This window comes from Macrobrachium rosenbergii, chromosome 55, assembly GCF_040412425.1.
Source record: "Macrobrachium rosenbergii isolate ZJJX-2024 chromosome 55, ASM4041242v1, whole genome shotgun sequence".
In the NCBI taxonomy this organism is placed as follows: Eukaryota; Metazoa; Arthropoda; class Malacostraca; order Decapoda; family Palaemonidae; genus Macrobrachium; species Macrobrachium rosenbergii.
Window position 1 is genome coordinate 14,538,458 of NC_089795.1, and position 20,879 is coordinate 14,559,336.

At 39.9% G+C, this 20,879-nt stretch overlaps 1 protein-coding gene across 1 annotated transcript in view; it reads left to right on the forward strand.

The window, feature by feature from the left end:
- Positions 1-20,496, forward strand: part of LOC136835136 (uncharacterized) — a 39,030-nt gene extending 18,534 nt beyond the window's left edge. The window contains exon 2 of the mRNA XM_067098336.1: positions 19,232-20,496. Within this exon, the coding sequence (XP_066954437.1) occupies positions 19,252-19,878 (627 nt within the window). The 5' untranslated portion in view covers positions 19,232-19,251 and the 3' untranslated portion in view covers positions 19,879-20,496. The remainder of the gene's footprint in view (positions 1-19,231) is intronic.
- The last annotated feature ends 383 nt before the right edge of the window (positions 20,497-20,879 follow it).

The following is a 20,879-nucleotide window of genomic DNA, read 5'->3' on the forward strand; positions in this document are numbered from 1 at the left end:
GGATCTTCACCTGTCCCCTCCACCTCCTTGGGGTTTTCCATTAGGGGCACAGACCTAGAGTGTGAAAAGCATGTGTGCATGCATGGAGAATATCTGCAAGTCCCTGATGGTCTGGTTGCAATAGATAATGACCAGTACTATAAGGTGAATTTGGATAGTAAAGCTAAATGCTGCATGGAAAAGTAACATTTCATTAACTCTTGCATGAAAAGACTTGCACCAATGTTAGTCCTGGCAAACACAAGAAGTAATTTTATCTTTCTGGCTTTATGATTATCAGATGAGCTTGTTGGGCATTGATCTGTTTTGCATTTCAGAGTAAATTTTTTGGTACACAAGTGATGAGGGTAGGTGTTGCAACAATCAGACCACCTGTTAATTAATCTTACCTAGTAAAGAACTTTTCCCACAAGTTTCTAGACTGTGCATACCTTTGGGACCTGCAGTGGCTGTTTGCAGGTGTAAGCACTTAGCTCCTATTTGTACAGAAAACAGTTGGTTCTTAGTCACTGTAAAAATAATTTTCACCTGGCCAGCCCTAGGAGAGCTGTTTCAGCTAGTGGTTTGGCAAAAGTAAGGTATAGTTTTTTTTTGTAACAGAAAGCAGCTTTCCAAGTTGTACTTGGATGGGCATACAGTCATCTTTCTTGCTTTTTATATGACCCATTCTTCCATTCACACCTTCTTTTGCAATTGTTTGGAGTACTGCAGACAGTGCTCTAGCATGTGGTCGACCTTTTTGAGATAAAATGTGAACTCAATCTGAGCAACCATTGTTAGAGCTAAGGGGACTAAGTTGTGACTCCTACATTCTCCGTTTAGCAAGGGGGATTTGTGGCAGCAGGGCTATTTTCCATCCCAAGATAAAGCTGCCTTCTGATTTTGTACAACCTGTTTAGTAGTACATGGTTCTCCAATATGAGGACCCTTCACGTGGTGAGGGTGAACCCCTGGAATTTGTTTCTGGGTTCTTTTGAAGTCCAAGAGTCTCATATGCCATCATACAAATTTTTTGGATTTAAATTTGTGGATATTTTCACTTTTGATCAAATTTCTTGGACCTGATAAATAGGAAAAGATATCATAGCTGGGATTGGGTTTATATCCGAAGCTAAATAGTGAGAACTGTGGTAGGACCATCAACTGCCCGATAATGTTCGGACTGGGTGATATGAGTTTTCAGGCGGAACTATTCTTTAGGGCTGGACCACGGATTCCAGGGGGTCTGGTTCTGGGATAGGACTCTTGGCATTCTATCCGGTTTGCCCATAATGTGATTAGGGTGGGGATGATTGTATTCTTGTAATGCTCTCAGTCCTATCAAGCTGGTTTGGCTTACACTTGAGCCACTCTAATCATGTTGTGCCATCCCCTTTGGGGTAGGGTAGGGATGCGGACATTTGGGAGTCGGTTCTCACTTGTGCCATTGGTGGAGGAATAAACTCCATGAAAGGCTGATGATATCTTTTTAAGGTTTTCAGGTTATTTTTTTATTTATTTTTTATTTTTTTCTCCTCCCTCAAATCTTTATGCAAAGTGAAAATAAAGATTTGAGTACCCTGGGCCCTTTGATGGTAGTGACTCAGCACAGTTGATGACCGATGGAACCTCTTCTGACAACCTTTCTTTGGAAAAACAATAAAAAATCCAAATATAATTACACTGGAACCCTATGCTCCAGTACAAAACAAATCAAAAAAAGTAAATATCATCTTGACCCAACCTTGACTCACTTCGACTCCCTCTTTGGGAGTGGAAGTTGGTCAAGTTTCTAACCATGGAAACAGAACAAAATCTCAGCCCTAAAGTTAGAAAAATTTCTTATTGAAAAGACACTCAACAACAGAAATGTCATTCAGACAAATAAAAATGAAAGATGTGGCTTATAGAAGCCACAACAAAAACCAATCTGAGGACTATCTGTCAATAAAAAGTATTGACAATGTAAATGTAAAAGTAAAAAGCATGACACTATGAACAGCATTCAGGGCACTATTGTACTTCCTGAAAATTATGACGAATAGAAAAGTTGACAAAAATATACTGTTGGACTTTCTTAAAATGAGATATCCCAAAATCCAAGACTGTGAGGTATATATAATATCAAGTAAACAAAATAATAAAGCATTAAAAATTGCAAAAATAAAATTTGAGGGTCAAGAGTTACCTCAAAAATAAAATTTCAGGTCAAAATAGAGAACTGAGACCTTATGTTCCAAAACCACTACAATGTCAAAATTGTAGTAAGTATGGACAGACAAAGAAAAACTGTCATAATGAACCTGTATGTGCTTATTGTGGATCTGACAAACATGCCACACAGTGGAAATGTAGTGAACCAAAATGTGTGAACTGTGGACAGGATCATCATGCAAGGTCAAAGGAATGCATGTTTACTACATATACAATACTGAGTTGAAAATCTTGCAAGAAAGAACAGGGATGCCTATAAAAGAGGCTAAATTGGAATTAAAAGTGAGAGGAATGCAAGATCCATCTAAGAAACATTCATATTCTCAATAACAAGACCAAAAATGAAACAAAAACGGAAACAGATAGAAATAACAGAACACAAAAAGATAAACCTCAAGAAAAAATTAATAATTTGAAATAAAAAGCTAAAATGATAAAGAATAAAGAAACAGATACAAATCTTTATGGATAATATTTTATCAAATTCATTTGAAATAAATCAAATAGAAACACAGGAGGATGCTGCTACTAAAGTAACAAAAAGAAAGTTATGATAGACAGAAATTAAAGAAAAAACAGACCTTTGGAGAGAACACCACCCAAAATGAAGAAACCAACTATTAATAGAGAAACATCAGTTAAAACCAAAGATAATGGAGAAGAAAGGAACAAAAACAAAAATAAGCTAAGAATATACCTTTATCTCCTAAAATAATAATAAAACCCATGAAGGCAGATGTCCAGAACACTGAAGAAGTGAAAGAGAACAAACCGTAGATGATAATGATTATGTCATGGGAGAAGAGATTACTCCATCTCCAATAATTGGTGCAAGAGCAAATAAAAGAGAAATACACATGAATAACACTTGTGGATGTAATGTTGTTTCATTGAATTATGCAATAACAACAAAAGCATAACAAAAGATGGTTTAACAAACATTATAAGAAATTTTATGAAATATAGAAAAAAGAAACTACTAGATTTGAGTAACCAAAAAAGGGTTGCATGTGCATTGAGCACTTAGTATATTATAAAGAAAAACAAATGAATATTGTAAGTAAATTATTAGAAAAATTCAAATTGATAATACAAAAAAGAAAGTAAAACCCGAACGCTATAAAAAAATATTTTCAATAGTTATATTATCACGATGGAACGTAAATGGTCTACAGACCAGATTACACCTAGGAGAAATACAACGGTTACTAAAAGAATATGAACCAATGATATTATGTTTACAACATGTCAACAAAACAATATCAACAATAGGTAAATATACCTTAGCATCTGCATCAAGAGAGGAAGAAGGAAATTTAGGTACTGCTATATATGTACATAACAAAGTATGTTATGACAAAGTACCTGTAAAATTTACTGATCTGCAAATATCAAGTATTAAAATACGAATAAAAAATGATAATTATGTAATTTATAATTTATACAACCAACCTAATAAAAATTATGACATTGATAAAATCAAAGAATTACTTAACAATACTAAGGAACCTACATTAATAGTAGGTGATTTTAATGCCAACAACCCAATATGGGACTGTAATTTTACAAACTCAAATAGAACAGGAATTAAAATAGAAGAATTCATAGATTCATATGACATGTGCTGTATAAATGATAACGAAATCAGCACATATTTTTCAAAAACACATGGAACATATTCCTCAATTGACCTAACTCTATGTACAGCAGACATAGTAGACAGATTGGACTGGAATACAGTTAGGTGACTTGCATACAAGTGATCATTTCCCAATATTAATTTCTTTATTACAAAATAACCCCACCAAACATATCCCTCAGTATAAACATTTATAAAGCAGATTGGGAACAATATGAATTCCACACTAGGAATATCCCACCATTTGAATATTTAAAAGACCATAATGAAACTAATAAATTTCTTGTTGATTTCATTAAAAATGCTGCTGATAAAGCAATACCAAAATCAAAATCTCATCCAACAAAACACAAAGTTCCATGGTGGTCTGAAAAACTAACAGAATTAATAAAAATAAAACACCAAATTGGAAGATGATTAGATAATTTGAATAGAAAGTTCAGTAAATTAAATAAAAAAATTACCAATATTAGAAGGAAAATTTAAAAAACTGACTATATTATTATTAGAAATTGATACATTAAAACCTCTATATAACAAAATATCTGCAAAATTTAAAAAGAAGTAATTCAAGGAAGAATCATTTCATGGAAAAAATATGTATCAGATCTCTCTAATAATACTCCCATACAAAAAATATGGGAAAAATTCAGGAAAATAAATGGTACCCATGTTAAACCACCTAGACATGCCATAATAAAAGATGGGAAAAGAATACTTGATCCAAAAGAAAAAGTAATGTAATAGGAGAAAATTTAGCAAAAGTAAGTAGTGACAAAAATTTAGATGACACATTTACACAAAAAAAAAAATAATATAGAATTAATAACAATAAATTTTGAAACAATAGAAGATATATATTATAATAGAAAATTTAGTATGGAAGAGATGGAATTTGCTCTCTTGAACAGCAATAAATCTGCCCCTGGAGGTGACAATATTTGTTTTGAAATGATATGCCATTTAGCACCTTTTGGCAAAGTCATACTTATTAGAGTTTTATAATCATTTATGGCTTAGAAATTTATTTCCTGATGAATGGCGTAAAGCTATAATTATTCCAATCCCCAAACCTGGAAAGGATCCCAGTAATGTAATCAATTACAGACCAATTTCTTTAACAAGTTGTTTGTGCAAATTACTAGAGAAAATGGTAAATGCTCAACTAACATGGCACATTCGAGAAAATAAAATTTTAACTCCCACTCAGTTTGGGTCACAGTGTAACAGATCTACATTAGATTCTCTCTGTAACTTAGAAGACCATATACGAAGAGGTTTTGAACGAAAACAAATTACTGTAGCTGTCTTTTTGACATTGAAAAGGCATATGATACTACATGGAGGTATGCTATATTAAAAACTTTACAAAACAACAACATCCGTGGACATTTACCTAGGTTTATACAAAACTTTTTGACAAATCGCAGTTTTCAGGTGAGAATTGATGATGTTCTGTCTAGAACATTTCCTCTTGAAAATGGTGTTCCACAGGAAGCGTCCTTAGTGGAACACTGTTTACTTTAGCAATTAATGATATCAGTAATAATCTACCTATTGGTATTAAAAGTAACCTGTATATGGATGATTTTGCCATATATTATTCAGCATCTCGAATAAAACATGCAGAACGAATCATTAATAAAAGCATAGTAAAAATAGATGAATGGGCCTCATCTGTAGGCTTTAAATTTTCCATAGATAAAACTCAAGCAGTCATGTTTTTTAAAAATAAAGAGTGGAAAAAGGGGGAAGAAATAGACTTAAAAATCATAAGCTATAGTATACCAATTGGCCGAACAGCAAAATTTTTGGGATTAGTATTTGATACTCACATGAACTGGAAAGCCCACATAACACATGTAAAATCAAAATGTAAAAGAGCATTAAATCTAATTAAAAACTATCGAACACTACTTTGGGAGCCGATAGGCATACCCTTACTTTACTTTATAAAGCAACAGTTCTGTCCATCATTGATTATGGAAGTGAAATATATGGCTCGGCATCAGGATGCAACGCTGAAAATGTTAGACCCAATTCATAATGAAGGTCTTAGAATATGTTCAGGAGCCTTTAGATCATCACCAAAATCATCTTTACAAGTTGAATGTGGTGAACTACCTCTGTCTCTCCATAGAGAGCTAGTAACAATGAAAAGTGCTCTGAGAATTCAGACAAATGATTCTCCAACCAAAAAAATTATTTGAATTAAGAGATGTATTTATAAACAATCATCCACCTTCTTTTCCCAATTAGGGCTAGAAGATTGTTTGAGTCACTAAATATAAATATACAATTGCCTGTAATGTTAAAATCACCTCCTCCTTGGACAATGAATAAAATGAGAATTTGTACACACTTGAAATATTTATCAAAAAACCATTCATATACAACAGAATACCAAAGACAACATGCAGTAGAGCATATAAACCGAAAAGGTCCACATTACGCAATATATACAGATGGATCTAAATCAGAACACGGAGTGGGATATGCTGCAGTATCCCAAAACAAAATTTATCAGTTCTCTCTTCCCAGACAAAGCCTCTGTATTTACAGCTGAGTTATGTGCAATAGCATCAGCTATAAAAATAATTAAAGAAGTCTCATTCAATAATTTTGTAATTTTCAGTGATTCCAGAAGTGCTATAGAAGCTATTCAAAGCTATAATCCCAAAATAAATTGTACAACATATAAAGTTCTCACTCCACAAAAAGGATTTTGACAAGGAAAATTATTTTATATGTCCGGTGAAACAGTCCATTCAGCACTTATTTCTAGGTAATTCCGTTGCTAGATACCAGAGAAAGCTAAATGAAATGCTGGAGTTACTACCCCAGAGCGAGCTCCACTAGATGGAGTCGTGTATGGAAAAGGGTGAACTACAAAAACACGGAACCTTATCCTATAGAGATTCCCAATGTCAAAAGTCCCAACGAGAGAGGTGCCGATACAAGCCCATGCACTACTCATGGACTGTATACAAGGCAAAACTAGCCGCATTCCATGTTAGCACCCACCTCACTAGAATGAAGTTTATCAGGGAGGGAGAGAAAGAAAAACAGGGGTGGGTCACCGGGTGACACGGGCCCCTCTCCAGAAATAGATTTTCCTTTGTCAAAATCCTTTTTCTGGATCGGGTCCCGTGTCACCCGGTGAAATAGTAACAGAGAAATAAACATCATTCTTATGCTATTAAAGACTTAAATAGAAACGTTGAAAACTAGGAGAATTCTACCCTGAACATTAGTAAGGTCCTCTAAGTTCATGTAATGAAAATAATGTAAGTGGTCACCGTCTAAGATCATGAGCTTAGAAAAGCACCTGAATAGGCTTGTATTAAGAAAATACTTCCTGCCTAATAGCAGACCCAATGACAGTGCCCCCTTTTTTTAAAGGAGAGGACCTGACAAAATTGCGAGGTCCTGTCTAAAAAGCCTGCAAGGAGAAAACTGGACACAGAAACAGACCTTGTAAAGGGGAGTACTTTCCAAGGTGACCACCGAAAATGAGGACCTTCAATTGTAGATAGAAAGTTAGGGTGAGGAATTCACAACACTACCCCTGATGAGGGAAACCAAACTGATTGGTTCTGACAAACCAAACTGATTGGTTCCGCCAGACAGGGCAGACAGTACAGGAAAACTAACGCTAGAAGCTAAGCTGATTAAAAATTTTTGGGACTTCCTTAACAAGGAAAGATAAGAACAAGATGATTGTTGGTTACCGAAGCTAACTCCGATACATTACTCAAAGACCAGGAAACCGAATGTGGACTGAGTACTGTTCTTAGACGAACACAGACCTTAGGGATGAAAGTTAAGGGCCTGTGAGTCTGGTTCCAACAAAACACTTTCCTTGAGGCCAATGCGGCCGCATCAGTACTATAGCTTCGAAAACTATGTGAAGAGTGCTAGTTACTTAACTGCAGAACCATACTGCGGTAGAGTAGGATCCCTTAACTGATTTCAGGAAAACAGTAATAACAGGACCAATATCAGTTTCCTCCTCAACTGTAAGATTCACAAAGACCACAAAAGCCAGGACATCAGAGTTTGGGGCTGACGCAGGCTGAGTTTATACCAGACGGGACAGCTTGATAGTTTGTGGCTGAATTGGGTTGCAAACAGACCTACTTCCAGGCCCAGGAAAAGGTCACAAGACTACCTGAATGATGCTCCGCCTAAGGACTATTCCGACACCAGGGGGGAGGCCCTGGATAGGGAAAAAGCAGTGACCTTTTGGACCCCTACGAGAAGGGTGGTAGACAGAGGCACCTGCGTCTGTTGGTTATGGAGAAGAATGAACCATAACCTGAACAGAGCAATTCGAGTCCAAAACCACCTGTTTACATGCAGCGCACTATTGCTGTTTTGTTCAGAACCAGCCTAAAAGGAAACCTCTTGGGGGGAGTTCCCAAGGACAGGAAGACTGTCACCGCCCTCCAAAGCGTTGATATGGAACTGTCGGAACGCGTGACCGACTAAGTACCATGTACTCCATTGGGCCAAAAATAACCACCTCACCCGCCAGAGAGGTGACGGTGTGGAATACTGAGGCCGGAGGGGAAAGCTGGAGAGGAACTGACTTCGGTAAGCACTTGACAGTTGTGCAAGGCCGGAGGCCACTATTCAAGCAGGAGGAATCAGGAGACACGTCCCTGACTCCACCATACCCCGGTCATAAACTCCAGCTTTGACTTCAGAAGGAGAACCGTCACTGAAGCAAACTGGAGAAAACCAGGACCTTTTCTTGGGCACGGGAGAGGTATGCTTGAGATGATGAAATGATAAGATGTCCTTGCTATCTCTTTCCACTTCCACTGGATTCATGACTACGGAAGGCTACCCTCCTGAATCAGGTGGGATTCCTTCCTGGTTACTTAGAAGCCCAAAGACTAGAAACCGATTATAATGACTGGCGCCCTCAGGCAATTCCCGGACGCTGGGTGCCCAAATGAGCCAGGCAACTAGATATGCAGCTAGCATAGCCTCCTAATACCGGAGCTGTTGAACTACGGTATTGTTCAAACTGGCAAAGACTCTGGAGCCGCATTGAGGAGGGCATGAACCTGAAGGGGCACGCCTGCTCCCGAGTCTGAATCCCAAGAAGGGATAGGACCTTTCTGCAACCAAGATGTGAAAGGAAGCGTCGGAAAGGTCTATAGAGGTGGTTACGGCTCCCACGGCGCAGTAGGATCCGAACCCACAAGACTGTAAGCAACCGAGACTTGCCGCATGAATAAGGAAAACAAACGGGACACGCCGGAAAAATTTTCCAGTGGAAGGGAACTTCCTTGGCAGACTGAAAAAGCCTGACAGGCCATTCGCAAAGACCCCCAGAACTCTGGCCGGAGGCTGATTGAACCTGATTGGGGGGGAACAACAGTCCAGCTCCACCCGGGCCCTGATAACTATACTCTGGGCCCAGGAACTGAAGTTCCAGTGGCCCCGAAAATGGTACAGCCTCCCACCCATATGAGAAATACTACAGGGAGGAGGCTTGATTGCCTCCCGTGAAGCGAAAGCCTTCCCAATTTCTCGGAGAGGAGTAGGATGCATCCCTGCTCCTATGATAACCCCGAGGGTCAGAGCCTCTTGCCAAATGTCTAGTGAAAATTTTTCCTTAGGTTTTCGTATGAAGCAAAGAAAACCCGGCGGGCATTGCTATCTCTTTCCCGTGGGGAGGCAGAGACACACGGGGTGTTACAAGGGGCTGATGTGTTGGCTGAACCCGCACACAGCGAGGTGGAGGCTGGGAGTGAGAGCTGACGGCTGTCTAGGGGCAGAGACCTGAAGAGCCTGCACCACCGCCTGAGCAGGGGGCTCTTGAACTACATGAACTTCTTGCCGGACTTGGGGCAGGTCCCAGCAAGATCAGACCGTTTCTGCTCGTTGGGTAGACACCCATGAGAACGGAGGCTCTGGGTAACAATAGTAGCCCCAGATGGGCGTAACAACGCCCACCTGGGAAAAGATTAATTCTCCAGGTGAAACTGTTCATAAGATTTTTCAGCTCAAGGCGGAACGGGCAAGCCTGACTTACACCCTGTTTCAGCTTCCGAAAATTGACTCGGAAGCTTAGGAGCTGTACGCTGAATAAATTAGAAGCGTAGTCCAGGGGGTTAGAAGATTCACTGTGAATGTATCTGTGATATCTGTCTCCCGGAAATGCCTCAGCGATACATTTTCAAAACAAGCCTGTTGATAAGAGGGGCCACATCCGGAGCACAAGGGGTAAGAAACAGGGCTCTCAAAGAGAGCACGGTAAGACCCCACAGCTGGCGTGAACTTGGAATTCTCCACCTGCCACTCCGTTAGAGTCCTCAGGAGACGATGTGTCCAGCCCTAGCTGAGGGCTCACTTATGGATCCTGCCAGACAGATGCCATGCTCGTTCTGACAGTCTGGTAAAACCCGGATAAGAGGATACCAGACCAGAAGGGAAGAAATGCCCTTCCACCAACCTCCGTGCCCACACCCCGACAGGAGGGTGCCTTCATGCTGGGAAGCATAAAGGGAAGGCACCAAGATTCCCCAGACTGGAGGGGAAAAGAGGTGGAGATGTCCGGAACGATAGAATTCCGGAACGGAGCAGGACTTAACAGGTGATCCATTGACAATGAGTCTTGAGATTAATCTCTTGGGATTTAAGCTCCTGGGAAAGGGAAGGCATGGACCATGATGTAGATAGTTAGTTTAATAGGTTGACAATGACCCTCATAACGAGCTCCTTATAAGGAGACCCGTAAAAGAGTTTTCAACAAAGGAAGGAGGGGTAACCGCCTTGCTTTGCTTGGGCCGTGTCCCCTTTCAGAAGACGAAGCCAAACTCGTAGATGGCACCGGATTAGAGATCCGAGACGTCCCTGAGGGGGCCCCGGAGCGGGTCTTCTTGGTTTAAAAAGGGTGGTCTTTTTTTTTTTTTTTTTTTTTTTTTTTTTTTTTTTTTGACTTCACCTTAGGGACGGTAGACCAGGAACCGTCGAAAAGGGATGAGAAGGTAACGAATCCCCTAAAGGAAAAGTTTGCCTCACCTAATTCCGAGCTAAGCGGAAAAGGTTTGCCTCAATTATTCCCGCACCTACTTATCGCTCCGGGACGATGTTCACAGGTCCGAGAACGAGACAGAAGGCCGGCGTCTTCAGAAAACTCTCCGTAACCAATTAACTTGAGGCGAAGAGTTACGAGACTTGCGGCCGGCCTCAGGAGGGGGAAAAATTAGAACCCCAGACACCGGAGGAACAACTATCAATAATTTATATAAGACGGAGTTTGGCGAAGGAAAAACCGATAGGTGTATATGAAACCTACCAATTTACCGAGAATCTCGCCCGGAAACGGAGTTTGGCGGAGGAAATCGATAGGCGTATATGAAACCTACCGACCCACCGAGAATCTCGCCCGGAGAGAGCCCAAACACCGAAAGATTAACTATTAATAAGCCACAAGAGGCGGAGAACCGATAGGTTTATATGAAACCTACCGAATTAACGAGAATCCCGCCCGGAGACGGAGTTTGGCGGAGTGAAATTGAGGCGGAGTTCAAAAGAGCGACTATTAATAAGCCACATGAGGCGGAGCTTGATGGAGGTAAAACCGACAGGTATATATGAAACCTACGGATTCATCAGGTAGCCTGCTTGGGAGAGCATAGCGTACAACGCAACCTGCCGGGTGCCAAACGACTAATAATAAGCCAAAGGAGGCGGCGTTTGGCGGCGATAAAACCGACTGGTGTAAATAAAACCTACGGATTCATCAAGTAGCCTGCTCGGAGAGAGCATAGCGTACTTTACAACCTTCCGAGTCAAGAATAAGTCACATGAGGCGGAGTTTGGCGGAGACGAAACCGACAGGTATATATAAAACCTACGGGTTCATCAAGAAGCCTGCTCGAGGAGAGCATAGCGTACTTCATAACCTTCCGTGCCAAACTATAAATCCAAAACAGACTGCGCACCGGAATGGGAGCTATAGACTCCGTGACCGCTGGTTTGTTGCAGGATAGCGGAGCATTCCTGCACTTGACAAAACCAGCCGAAAACATATGAGAAAAAGGCATGCTGGAACGGATGCGGGCAGAGTACCGTAGCAGCCAAAGCCTAGTCAGACCAGGAAAACCCCGGAGAAAATCGGAGAGAAAACCGGGCTAACAGGACAAAACTCATAGACATAAAAACAGAGTCAACGGAACATTCGAAGCGATCATGTTTGAACAAAATGTGGGAAGGTTATGAACTGTTCGAAGTGGGCGCACTCCGAGCCAAGAGAGGAAAACCCCGGGGAGGATATCCTGAACGAAGTGATAGCGGTGGGGAATAAACGCCGACCGCTAAACACTAAAACCACCGCAGCAGTAAGCAAGGAGAGCGCCCAACAAGATAACGAAACACCGAACAGGTAGTAGCAAAAGGAGGGGGAACGCGAAAGTAAATAAAGCAGAAGACAGTTAGGTGGAGAACGCTAACTGGCCTCGTATGAGATCCCAACAGTGAGGTGCGAACATGTAGGAAGCACCACGAAGGGAAATAGTCGACGTAAAAGGAAGGGGAAGGATAGGCCAGGAGGTTGGTAACCCAAAGCAGCGACCAGGGGTGGGACAGCACTCCCGGGCGCCCAGAGATTCTCATAGATCCCCTCGCTATGTAAGCTGTGTTGCACGACAAGAGCGAGAGAAAAAGAGAGGAAGGGCAAAAACCTCTGACGGCCAGGAGAGCAATGAAAGATAAAAGGAGTGTGAACAGGAGTGGGAGAGCACTCCTGGTCACCTCCAGGTCCAGGTGGAGTGTCAACTCAGACACACCGAAGGACAATCAATCAATGCAGAGGAGGGGATTTAGGCTACAACATAAAATAAGGATAATTGCTCTCAAGCCTTGGAAAGTTAACAAACTTGAAAACAAACCAAGGGAGAGAGAGAGCAAAGGATAAAAGGGAGAGAAGGGGACTCTCGAAACCACAAAATAACATATATATAGTCGGTAAAAGAAGTGTGAACAGGAGTGGGAGAGCACTCCCGGTCACCATTGGTAAGCAACCCAAAGAAGGATTGAACTAGGATAGGCTACGCAGGTAAACCCTCGCTATTCCAGCTTAACTTATTAGGAACATTAGCCTAAGTGAAAAGCCGAAACAGGGAGAGAGGGTGGACGTAGGCAATATATCCAAGTCAAAACCAAACAAAGGGAAGCACCAGACATAAAACACACATGTACAGAACGAGATCACCGACATGAAACTCATACATACAGATCGAGATCGTCCCCTCTAAACGAATTTTTTCCCCGAAGGGAAAAAGTGTTACAGCCAACCCCTAGGCTAACCTAACTGTGATGTAAAGGAAGGAAGCCTAGGAGAGGGGTAAAGGTTAACAAATAACTCAAAAAAAAAAAAAAAAAAAAAAAAAAAAAAATCATAATAAAACAAAAATTGTCTATAAGGTACATCTAGGAGGATAGGCAGGCCCAACACAACATGGACGTGAAGGGACATGACCGACCTCCAGTTAAATTCAAAAGCATCCAAGCACAAGGTCAAAAATTAAATGTAACAATGAAAATCATGTTCCCATACACTTAGAGAAGTGAGTCTAAAACAAGGCAAAATAAAGCCAAAATAAGAAGCGAATAGGCCCGAGGGGGAACCACGTAGCCTAAACAGCAAGACAGCACTTGACCAGGAAGGGAACACAAAATTCACAAAATAAACAAAATTATAAAAACAAAGTAAAAACCGTAACAGTACCAATGAAAATAAGATCCCCAAAGGCTAAGAGAAGTGAGTGACAAAAATAAAGCATAATGAGGCCATGATAATAAGCGAATGGGCTCGAGGGGGAAGCTCGTAGCCTAAACGCTCAACAACATTTCTCGTAATGAAGCCACGATAAAAAGCGAATGGGCCCGAGGGGTAGCTCGTAGCCTAAACGCTAAACATCACTCCCGTAAAGAAGCCATGATAAAGGCGAATGGGCCCAGTGGGTAGCTCGTAGCCTAAACGCTAAACATCACTACCATAATAAAATCACTTTCGTAATGAAGCCATGATAAAAGCGAATGGGCCCGAGGGGTAGCTCGTAGCCTAAACGCTAAACAGCACTTCCCGTAGTAAATGGGTAGAGAACAAACAAAAATTAATCAAACCCACTAAAGATAGGGATCATTAATGGTAAAACATCCCAAATAAAAAGGGATACAAATAAAAAACACAAAACAAATATGCCGATCCAAGACCAAGAGAGGTCAAGAGACGACGTGAGAGGAGATCGAGACGGGCGTTATAAATTCCTTTAATTATTAAACTAAAGGAAAATAAGAAGCCTCAATCGCCTAAAAACAACAAAACACTGGTACTCAAGAAATTGAAGAAGAACCTTGCGAGGATGCCATAAAAATCCAAAATAGAGCACAAAATAAGGATCACAACGAAATTACGTGTGAACGAAAAAACGTGCTAAAATGGAATGTGGCTAGTGTTGCCTTGTATACAGTCCGCGAGTAGTGCATGGGCTTGTATCGGCACCTCTCTCGTTGGGACTTTTGACATTGGGAATCTCTATAGGATAAGGTTCCGTGTTTTTGTAGTTCACCCTTTTCCATACACGACTCCAACTAGTGGAGCTCGCTCTGGGGTAGTAACTCCAGCATTTCATTTAGCTTTCTCTGGTATCTAGCAACGGAATTACCTAGAAATAAGTGCTGAATGGACTGTTTCACCGGGTGACACGGGACCCCGATCCAGAAATTGTATAATAAGGGAAAAAATATTGAAATATGTTGGATCCCTGCCCATGTAGGGATTAAGGGAAATGAAGAGGCTGATAAAGCAGCTAAAGAAATGGTCCACATGACAAGAACAAATGTAGACATCCCTATCAGTGACTATACAAAATACATAAAAACAGTCATTGTAAAAAAAATGGCAAAATATATGGAACGAAGAACCTGAAAATAATAAATTAAAACAGATAAAATCCAGTGTTGGAAAATGGAATTCGTCATATCAAAGAGAGAGACAAGCACAAGTAATTCTGACACGTCTTGAATAGGCCATACTCGTTTGACACATGGACACTTAATGAACAGTCCATGTGGCCCTGTTCCCAAATGCCCAGATTGCAATGTGCTGATAACAGTTAAGCATATACTGTGTGAATGTCCAAAATATAACGTGCAGCGATTATCAAATTTTGGAAATAGACCGATAGAAGAAATTTTGTCAGAATCTTCAACGTTCTCAATAGCACCCATTTTAATGTTCATGAGAAGCTGCAAATTAATTGGAAAAATATAAAAAAAACAATCAATCAGTATAATAAATTTTAAAACAAGTAAATTTTATGATTTTACTTAATTTATTTTAAATTTTAATATACCTTTTTAGTGAGTATGTATGGAAGCATGAGTTTAAATGTATTTATTGTGTGAGTGTGTTCCAGTATGAAAGCGTATGCCTTTTTACAGCTTTTAATTTCATTTTCATTTTCCATCATTGACAAGTGACCTATTAGGTATTTCCCAGTAGACTTTCAACTTCCAGTTAGTTGACAGACAGGCTTTCCTACCTAAGGAGTGAGTTTCCTACATAAAAGTCAATGGTTTGTATTTAATAACAAATTTAATTTTAGTGTAATATGTATTTTTCCTAGTTATCCAGTTCCCAACTCAACCACCCTGCTTTGTCTTAGGGGCTGAAGAAAAAACAGGTTGGAGAAGACAGGTTAATGAAGGATATTCTCCCACTTAACCCCCCCCCCTCCTTCCATAACCACCAGTTAACCGTTTTGGTACTAAGTTTAATGGCTGTGTCTGGCTTGATCTGAAGGATACCCCTATTTATAAGGCTCTGGTTTGTATACTTAGGAAATTAGAAATTACTTTAAGATTTTGATTTGTTCCTGTGGAAACACAAACCATTTCCTTTTACATAGGAGTATTCTTAGTGTGAGCTGGGATGTTTATTGAACTTTGCACTTGGAAACAAGGTTATTAACTGGGGTAATAATGGTGAGTTGGGGAATACCCCTCATTCACTATCTGTCACTAAGTTTTTTCTTCAGCTGTCATTGTGTGAGGACATGTTATTGAACTCCTCTCTGGTAAGTTGAACTTGTGTGTTTGTTTTTGAGAAATGTGTCTTTCAGAGGTGTGAAGAAGTATAACTTATCCCTTTTGTTTATTAGGTGGAGCCCTGCTATTTTACTACTAATCTTCCTTTTAGTTTCAGTAGTATTACTGATGTAGGGAGATTTTACTTATGTTGTGAGGTGCTCGGTAAAAGATGTATCCTTCAAGTTTTAACCTACCTCTCCTCTTTGCTGCCAAAGTCTGCCTTCACCTTAGTCTGCTGTTGCTATAACTTTTATGATGTTGCCCTCTGTGTCTGCTGTTGCTGTAACTATTATGAAATTGCCTGCTGTTGCTGCAACCCCAAGGAGCACAGCGCTGTTGAGTTTCCAGTAGCGGTCTTCATTCCCAAGATAACTTCCTCTCCAGAAGAGGAAAGTTAGACTCAAGTGAGGAGGGGAAGCACTGTCCTTCCACCACCTCCTTGTCATCAAAGCTCTTCCAACTCCCTTCTATTCCATCTTAGGGAAACCTAAAGCCTGTTGTAAGTACTGTAGAGCTGTCAGGTTTCATCCAAGCAGTTTCCCTTCTTGGAGTCTTCTTCGTGGGTCAGAAGCTCACTCGTGCCCAAGGCTATACTGGTCTGTTAACCCATTTGCCAGACTTTAGTAGGAGGTTACAGGAGTCATTGCTTCCCCCGCTTGTATGTGCAACCATTAGCATGGCATTTCCAGGTAGGATTCAACTCTAGTTAGTTGTCAGATACTACCTCACACCTATGGAGTAAGTCTCCTATATAAAAGGCATTGGTTTGCATTTCTGTAGGAACAAATTGATTTTTTAAGGAAGTTTTTGTATTTTTCATAGGTATATAAACCAGAGCCTTTTATCATAATCACACCTCAACTACCCTACTTTTACCTTGTAGCTGAAAGAAAAAGAATAATGATGTAAGATGAGTGAGAGTTATTCCCCACTCACCCCCCGTAACCTCTAGTTAATGACATTGATACCAAGTTCAACAGTCACTCCAGCCTGCACTGATGACACTCCTATTTAAAAGGCTCTGGTTTGTATACCTAGTAAAGGTACAAATTAGTTTTTAAAATTAACTTTAATTGATACAGACCTTAGCCTTTGACCGAGGGGCCTCCCTCCTCTATTGGGTATTTTTTTTTCACTAAATGAGGAGGTTTTGGTAGGTATGCCGGGATCATCTTGCATATCCTTAGTCATCCTTTCATAATAAGTAGTAAGCCTTTAATAAGGCAGTGGTTAATAATTATGAAATGTAGAATGGTTGTATGGGAATACCAACCATCACCTTATATACAGGAGCATCTTCAGCTCAAACTGGAAGCTATTTGAAACTTTGTAACAATGTAGTTAACCAGGTGGTTAACAGGTGGGGATGGAGTGTGAGTGGGGGAGTATCCGTCACTCGCCAACCATCAAACTCACTTTCATTTCAGCCTTGTTGGAGTTAAAGATGTGCTGTGCTCTTCTGTCTCGACTGCCATTGGAAAGTTTTGAGTGAGGGTGAATATTTTGCTCATTGTCTTTCACTTGTGTGTTTTTGGTTGCCTTTTTTCTTGTTTTTTACCCTTATAGATATAATAAACACCCAACAATATTGTAAGGGTTGTGGCCATCCTCATGGGTAGTTCATGTTGCCTGAAACCACATTTCCTCACTCTGTGCTTCTTGCAAGGGAAGGTCCTTTTGTAGGGCTTCTTGCAATATAAGAGGTCCTTTCAATAACTTACAGCAGTCAGTGAAGAACCCCTCGCAAACCTCTCTCAAAGAATGCCCTCTCTTCCTAAGAGATCTCAATCATGAGGCACATTCCCAAGTAGAAGAAGAGCTTCCACCCATTTTGAAAGTGAAAGCTTACGAGATTAGGGCCGTGATGACGTCTTTAGCATTCAAGTATAATCTCTCTCTTTCTTCCATTCTCCAATCCACTTATTGGAATTGTTAGTCAGTATTTACGTCACACTATTTATGTGATGTTGAAACGGTTTTTACTAATTGCAATATCTTGGGTCTTTATCGGTGGCTGGCATGGTGTTGGGGAAGGAAGTATAGGAAGCATTTCTTCCATTCTTACTCTTAGCCTTGGAAACTGGTGTTGAGTCATTGGGGAGCCTGGGGGTACTCTGTACTGGGATGCCCACCAGGTCTTGCAATGGTTGGGTAGTGGTGTTTTTAATTTTTTGTTATAGGTAACAGCGTTGTTATCTGGTCATTGTGTGTTGGTACTGCGCTGCTGGCAGGGGCAGCCTTTTACTTTGCTAGCGTTCAGAGAAGTCTTTGCTGCGAGGTCCCCATTTATGTAGCAGGTGACACTTGGCTATACTGCCACACCTCTACAGGGTAAGATGAGCACCACCAGAGGCAGTAACTTTCTGCAGCAGCTCTCTTACCAGGTAAGAAAACAACAAGTATCATATTGATGCTAGCAATATCTTTTTATTCTCAACTCATTATTTTTATTAATGCTTGGGAGGAGAATAGTCCGTGAATCCCACCTCCTGTCAATGTGGGAATGAGCTATGTACAGTAATTACTTGGTAAGTTACTTATATAAAAATGACATTTTTATAATAAAATAAAGTTTTATACATACTTACCAAGTAATGACAGAGTGGGAGCCTCTCTGCAGTGTTATTCCTCTCCTTTCCCGAAAGTGGGGTGGGCCTTTCCTGAAAGTGGGGGGGAGCTAGTCACTTACGCCAAAAACAAAACATAAGAATCGCAACCCTGTCAGTCTTTTTTACTATAACTCGGTTCATATCTGCTTCCATCTTACTTTCCACCTTTTGATAGTTTTTTCAATATTTTCAGAGCTGATAGACCTCATAGGCCCCAGCACTTAGCCTTTGGCCCAAATTTTATATTCTAATTCTAAATCTTCAGCAGTACTCAGTACAGGGAGAGAGAATATAAATTTGAGTTTAGCTGCCACTGTATTCTTTGGGGAAAAATTTGAGGGAAGACACTGGGCCAGCAATCACTGTCAACTCATGTGATACAATCCTGGATAAGAAAACCTAATTCTTGGAAAATAAAAGCTGCCACATCCCAAATATTCAGGTTACTTGGTTATATACCTCTGTGAATTGCAGCTTCACGCAACTGTTCATTTATCAGAGAAGTCAGATCACTGGTGCTTTATGGGATACACAAAATTGAATGATACTGTATTACGTAAATACTGTACATGATTGTTCAACTTTGTCATCCTTAACATTTATAGATAAGAATGTCAGAATATTACATTTGTCAGCTTTGATTCTCCAACCTCCTCCCCCCTTTTTTCTGTTGCAGTGAACCCAAATAGACTTGTCATGGCAACAGAGAAACAGTTTTTAGATGATGTGGGTGAATTGCCAGATTCCAGCAGCTGTATGAAGCCAGGAAGATATAAAATTGCTATTGTAGGTGATGGAGGGACAGGAAAATCCAGCTATGTCTCACGATTGCAGTGTGAAGGTTTCAGGCATGAATACATAGCCACCATGGGTGTCGAAAAGACAGAAATTATTGTGAATACATCTCATGGAGAAAGCATTATTAGTCTGTGGGATACAGCAGGGCAAGAAAAACTGGGACCTTTACGAGATGCATACTATGAGAGTGCAGATGCTGCCATCATATTTTGTGATGTGACTTCTCGTGTGACCTATAAGAATGTCCCACTTTGGCACAAAGATATTATGAGAGTTTGTGAAGGCATTCCGGTTGTGCTCTGTGCTAATAAAATTGATGTCAAGGAAAGAAAAGTAAAAAGCAAAAGTATTACTTATCCAATGAAGTTCAACATAGGCTTTTTTGAAATTAGTGTTAAGAGCAGGATATGTTTAAAGGAGCCATTAGAGTATTTACTTCAGCATTTAACCAAAGAGTTAGACCTTAAAATTGGTGCTTCTCTTGATGCTGCAGTGTTTGGCAAGGTTGATAATATAACCATCTAAGCACTGCATTTTACATTTATCTATATGTTTAGGCAATTATGGCCCTTAAGTTAACCTGAGATGTAATTACTGATATGAGTTGGAAATAAAGCTACAACCAAACTAGAATCTACATGGTCTCTTGTTGGTTAACTTATTGTTTTGGCGTCTTAGTTGTTTTGAGCTGTGGTGCTAAGTACAGAAAAGTAAAAAAGCCTTTAACTTGTTACCCTCATTGTAAGTAACTACAAGTTAGCAGAGCTGAATTTTTTTATATTATTCAGGTATATTAATTGTATTGTCCCTTTTTAGTTGGGGTATTTTGTGCTCAGTATGAGACTAATAAATGTGCTTAAGAATTCATACTAATGGATTTTTACCAAATTTTTACACAGCACAAAGGCTTACTAAGATACACTTCTGTCACAGTTAAAATCATTCATCTAGCTGGAACATGTGCAAAAGCTCTCTTAAATCTAAGTTCTCTGCTCACTTTCTATATCCAGTTTTCTATTCTGAAATTCTGCTGAGCCATGTGTACTGTTTTTAGATTAATGAAGCAGTTCCTGTTTCATTAAATAGTATTGCTTTAACTATTCATAGTGAGTTTATCATATATCCATACATTAGTATTTTTCTGTATTTATATTGTACTTTTACTCAAGTTTATATTTTTAATGTACAGTACTGTATTAGGAAACATTCCTTCCAATGATTTGTCGTCAGCATGTATTCTTCTTTGTTATATATGCTGTATAAATATCTTCAAGGTACCATATTAATTACTGGACTCCTGGTGGGATACATAATTTCCTGCTTAGGTGAATAAAGGCACACTGGAATTTTTAGGGAATGCACCCATCTCTCCCTCTTGGTCCCATTTAATTTGATGGTCAAACATGGGTCATCCAGTTGTGAGCTAGAAGTGCTAGTACCCAAGCTGCGAGACAAGAGAGAACCTCTTAATACAAACATAGAGAATACATTGTTTACATGTTCTAGCATGCCTATCTCCCAGTGAA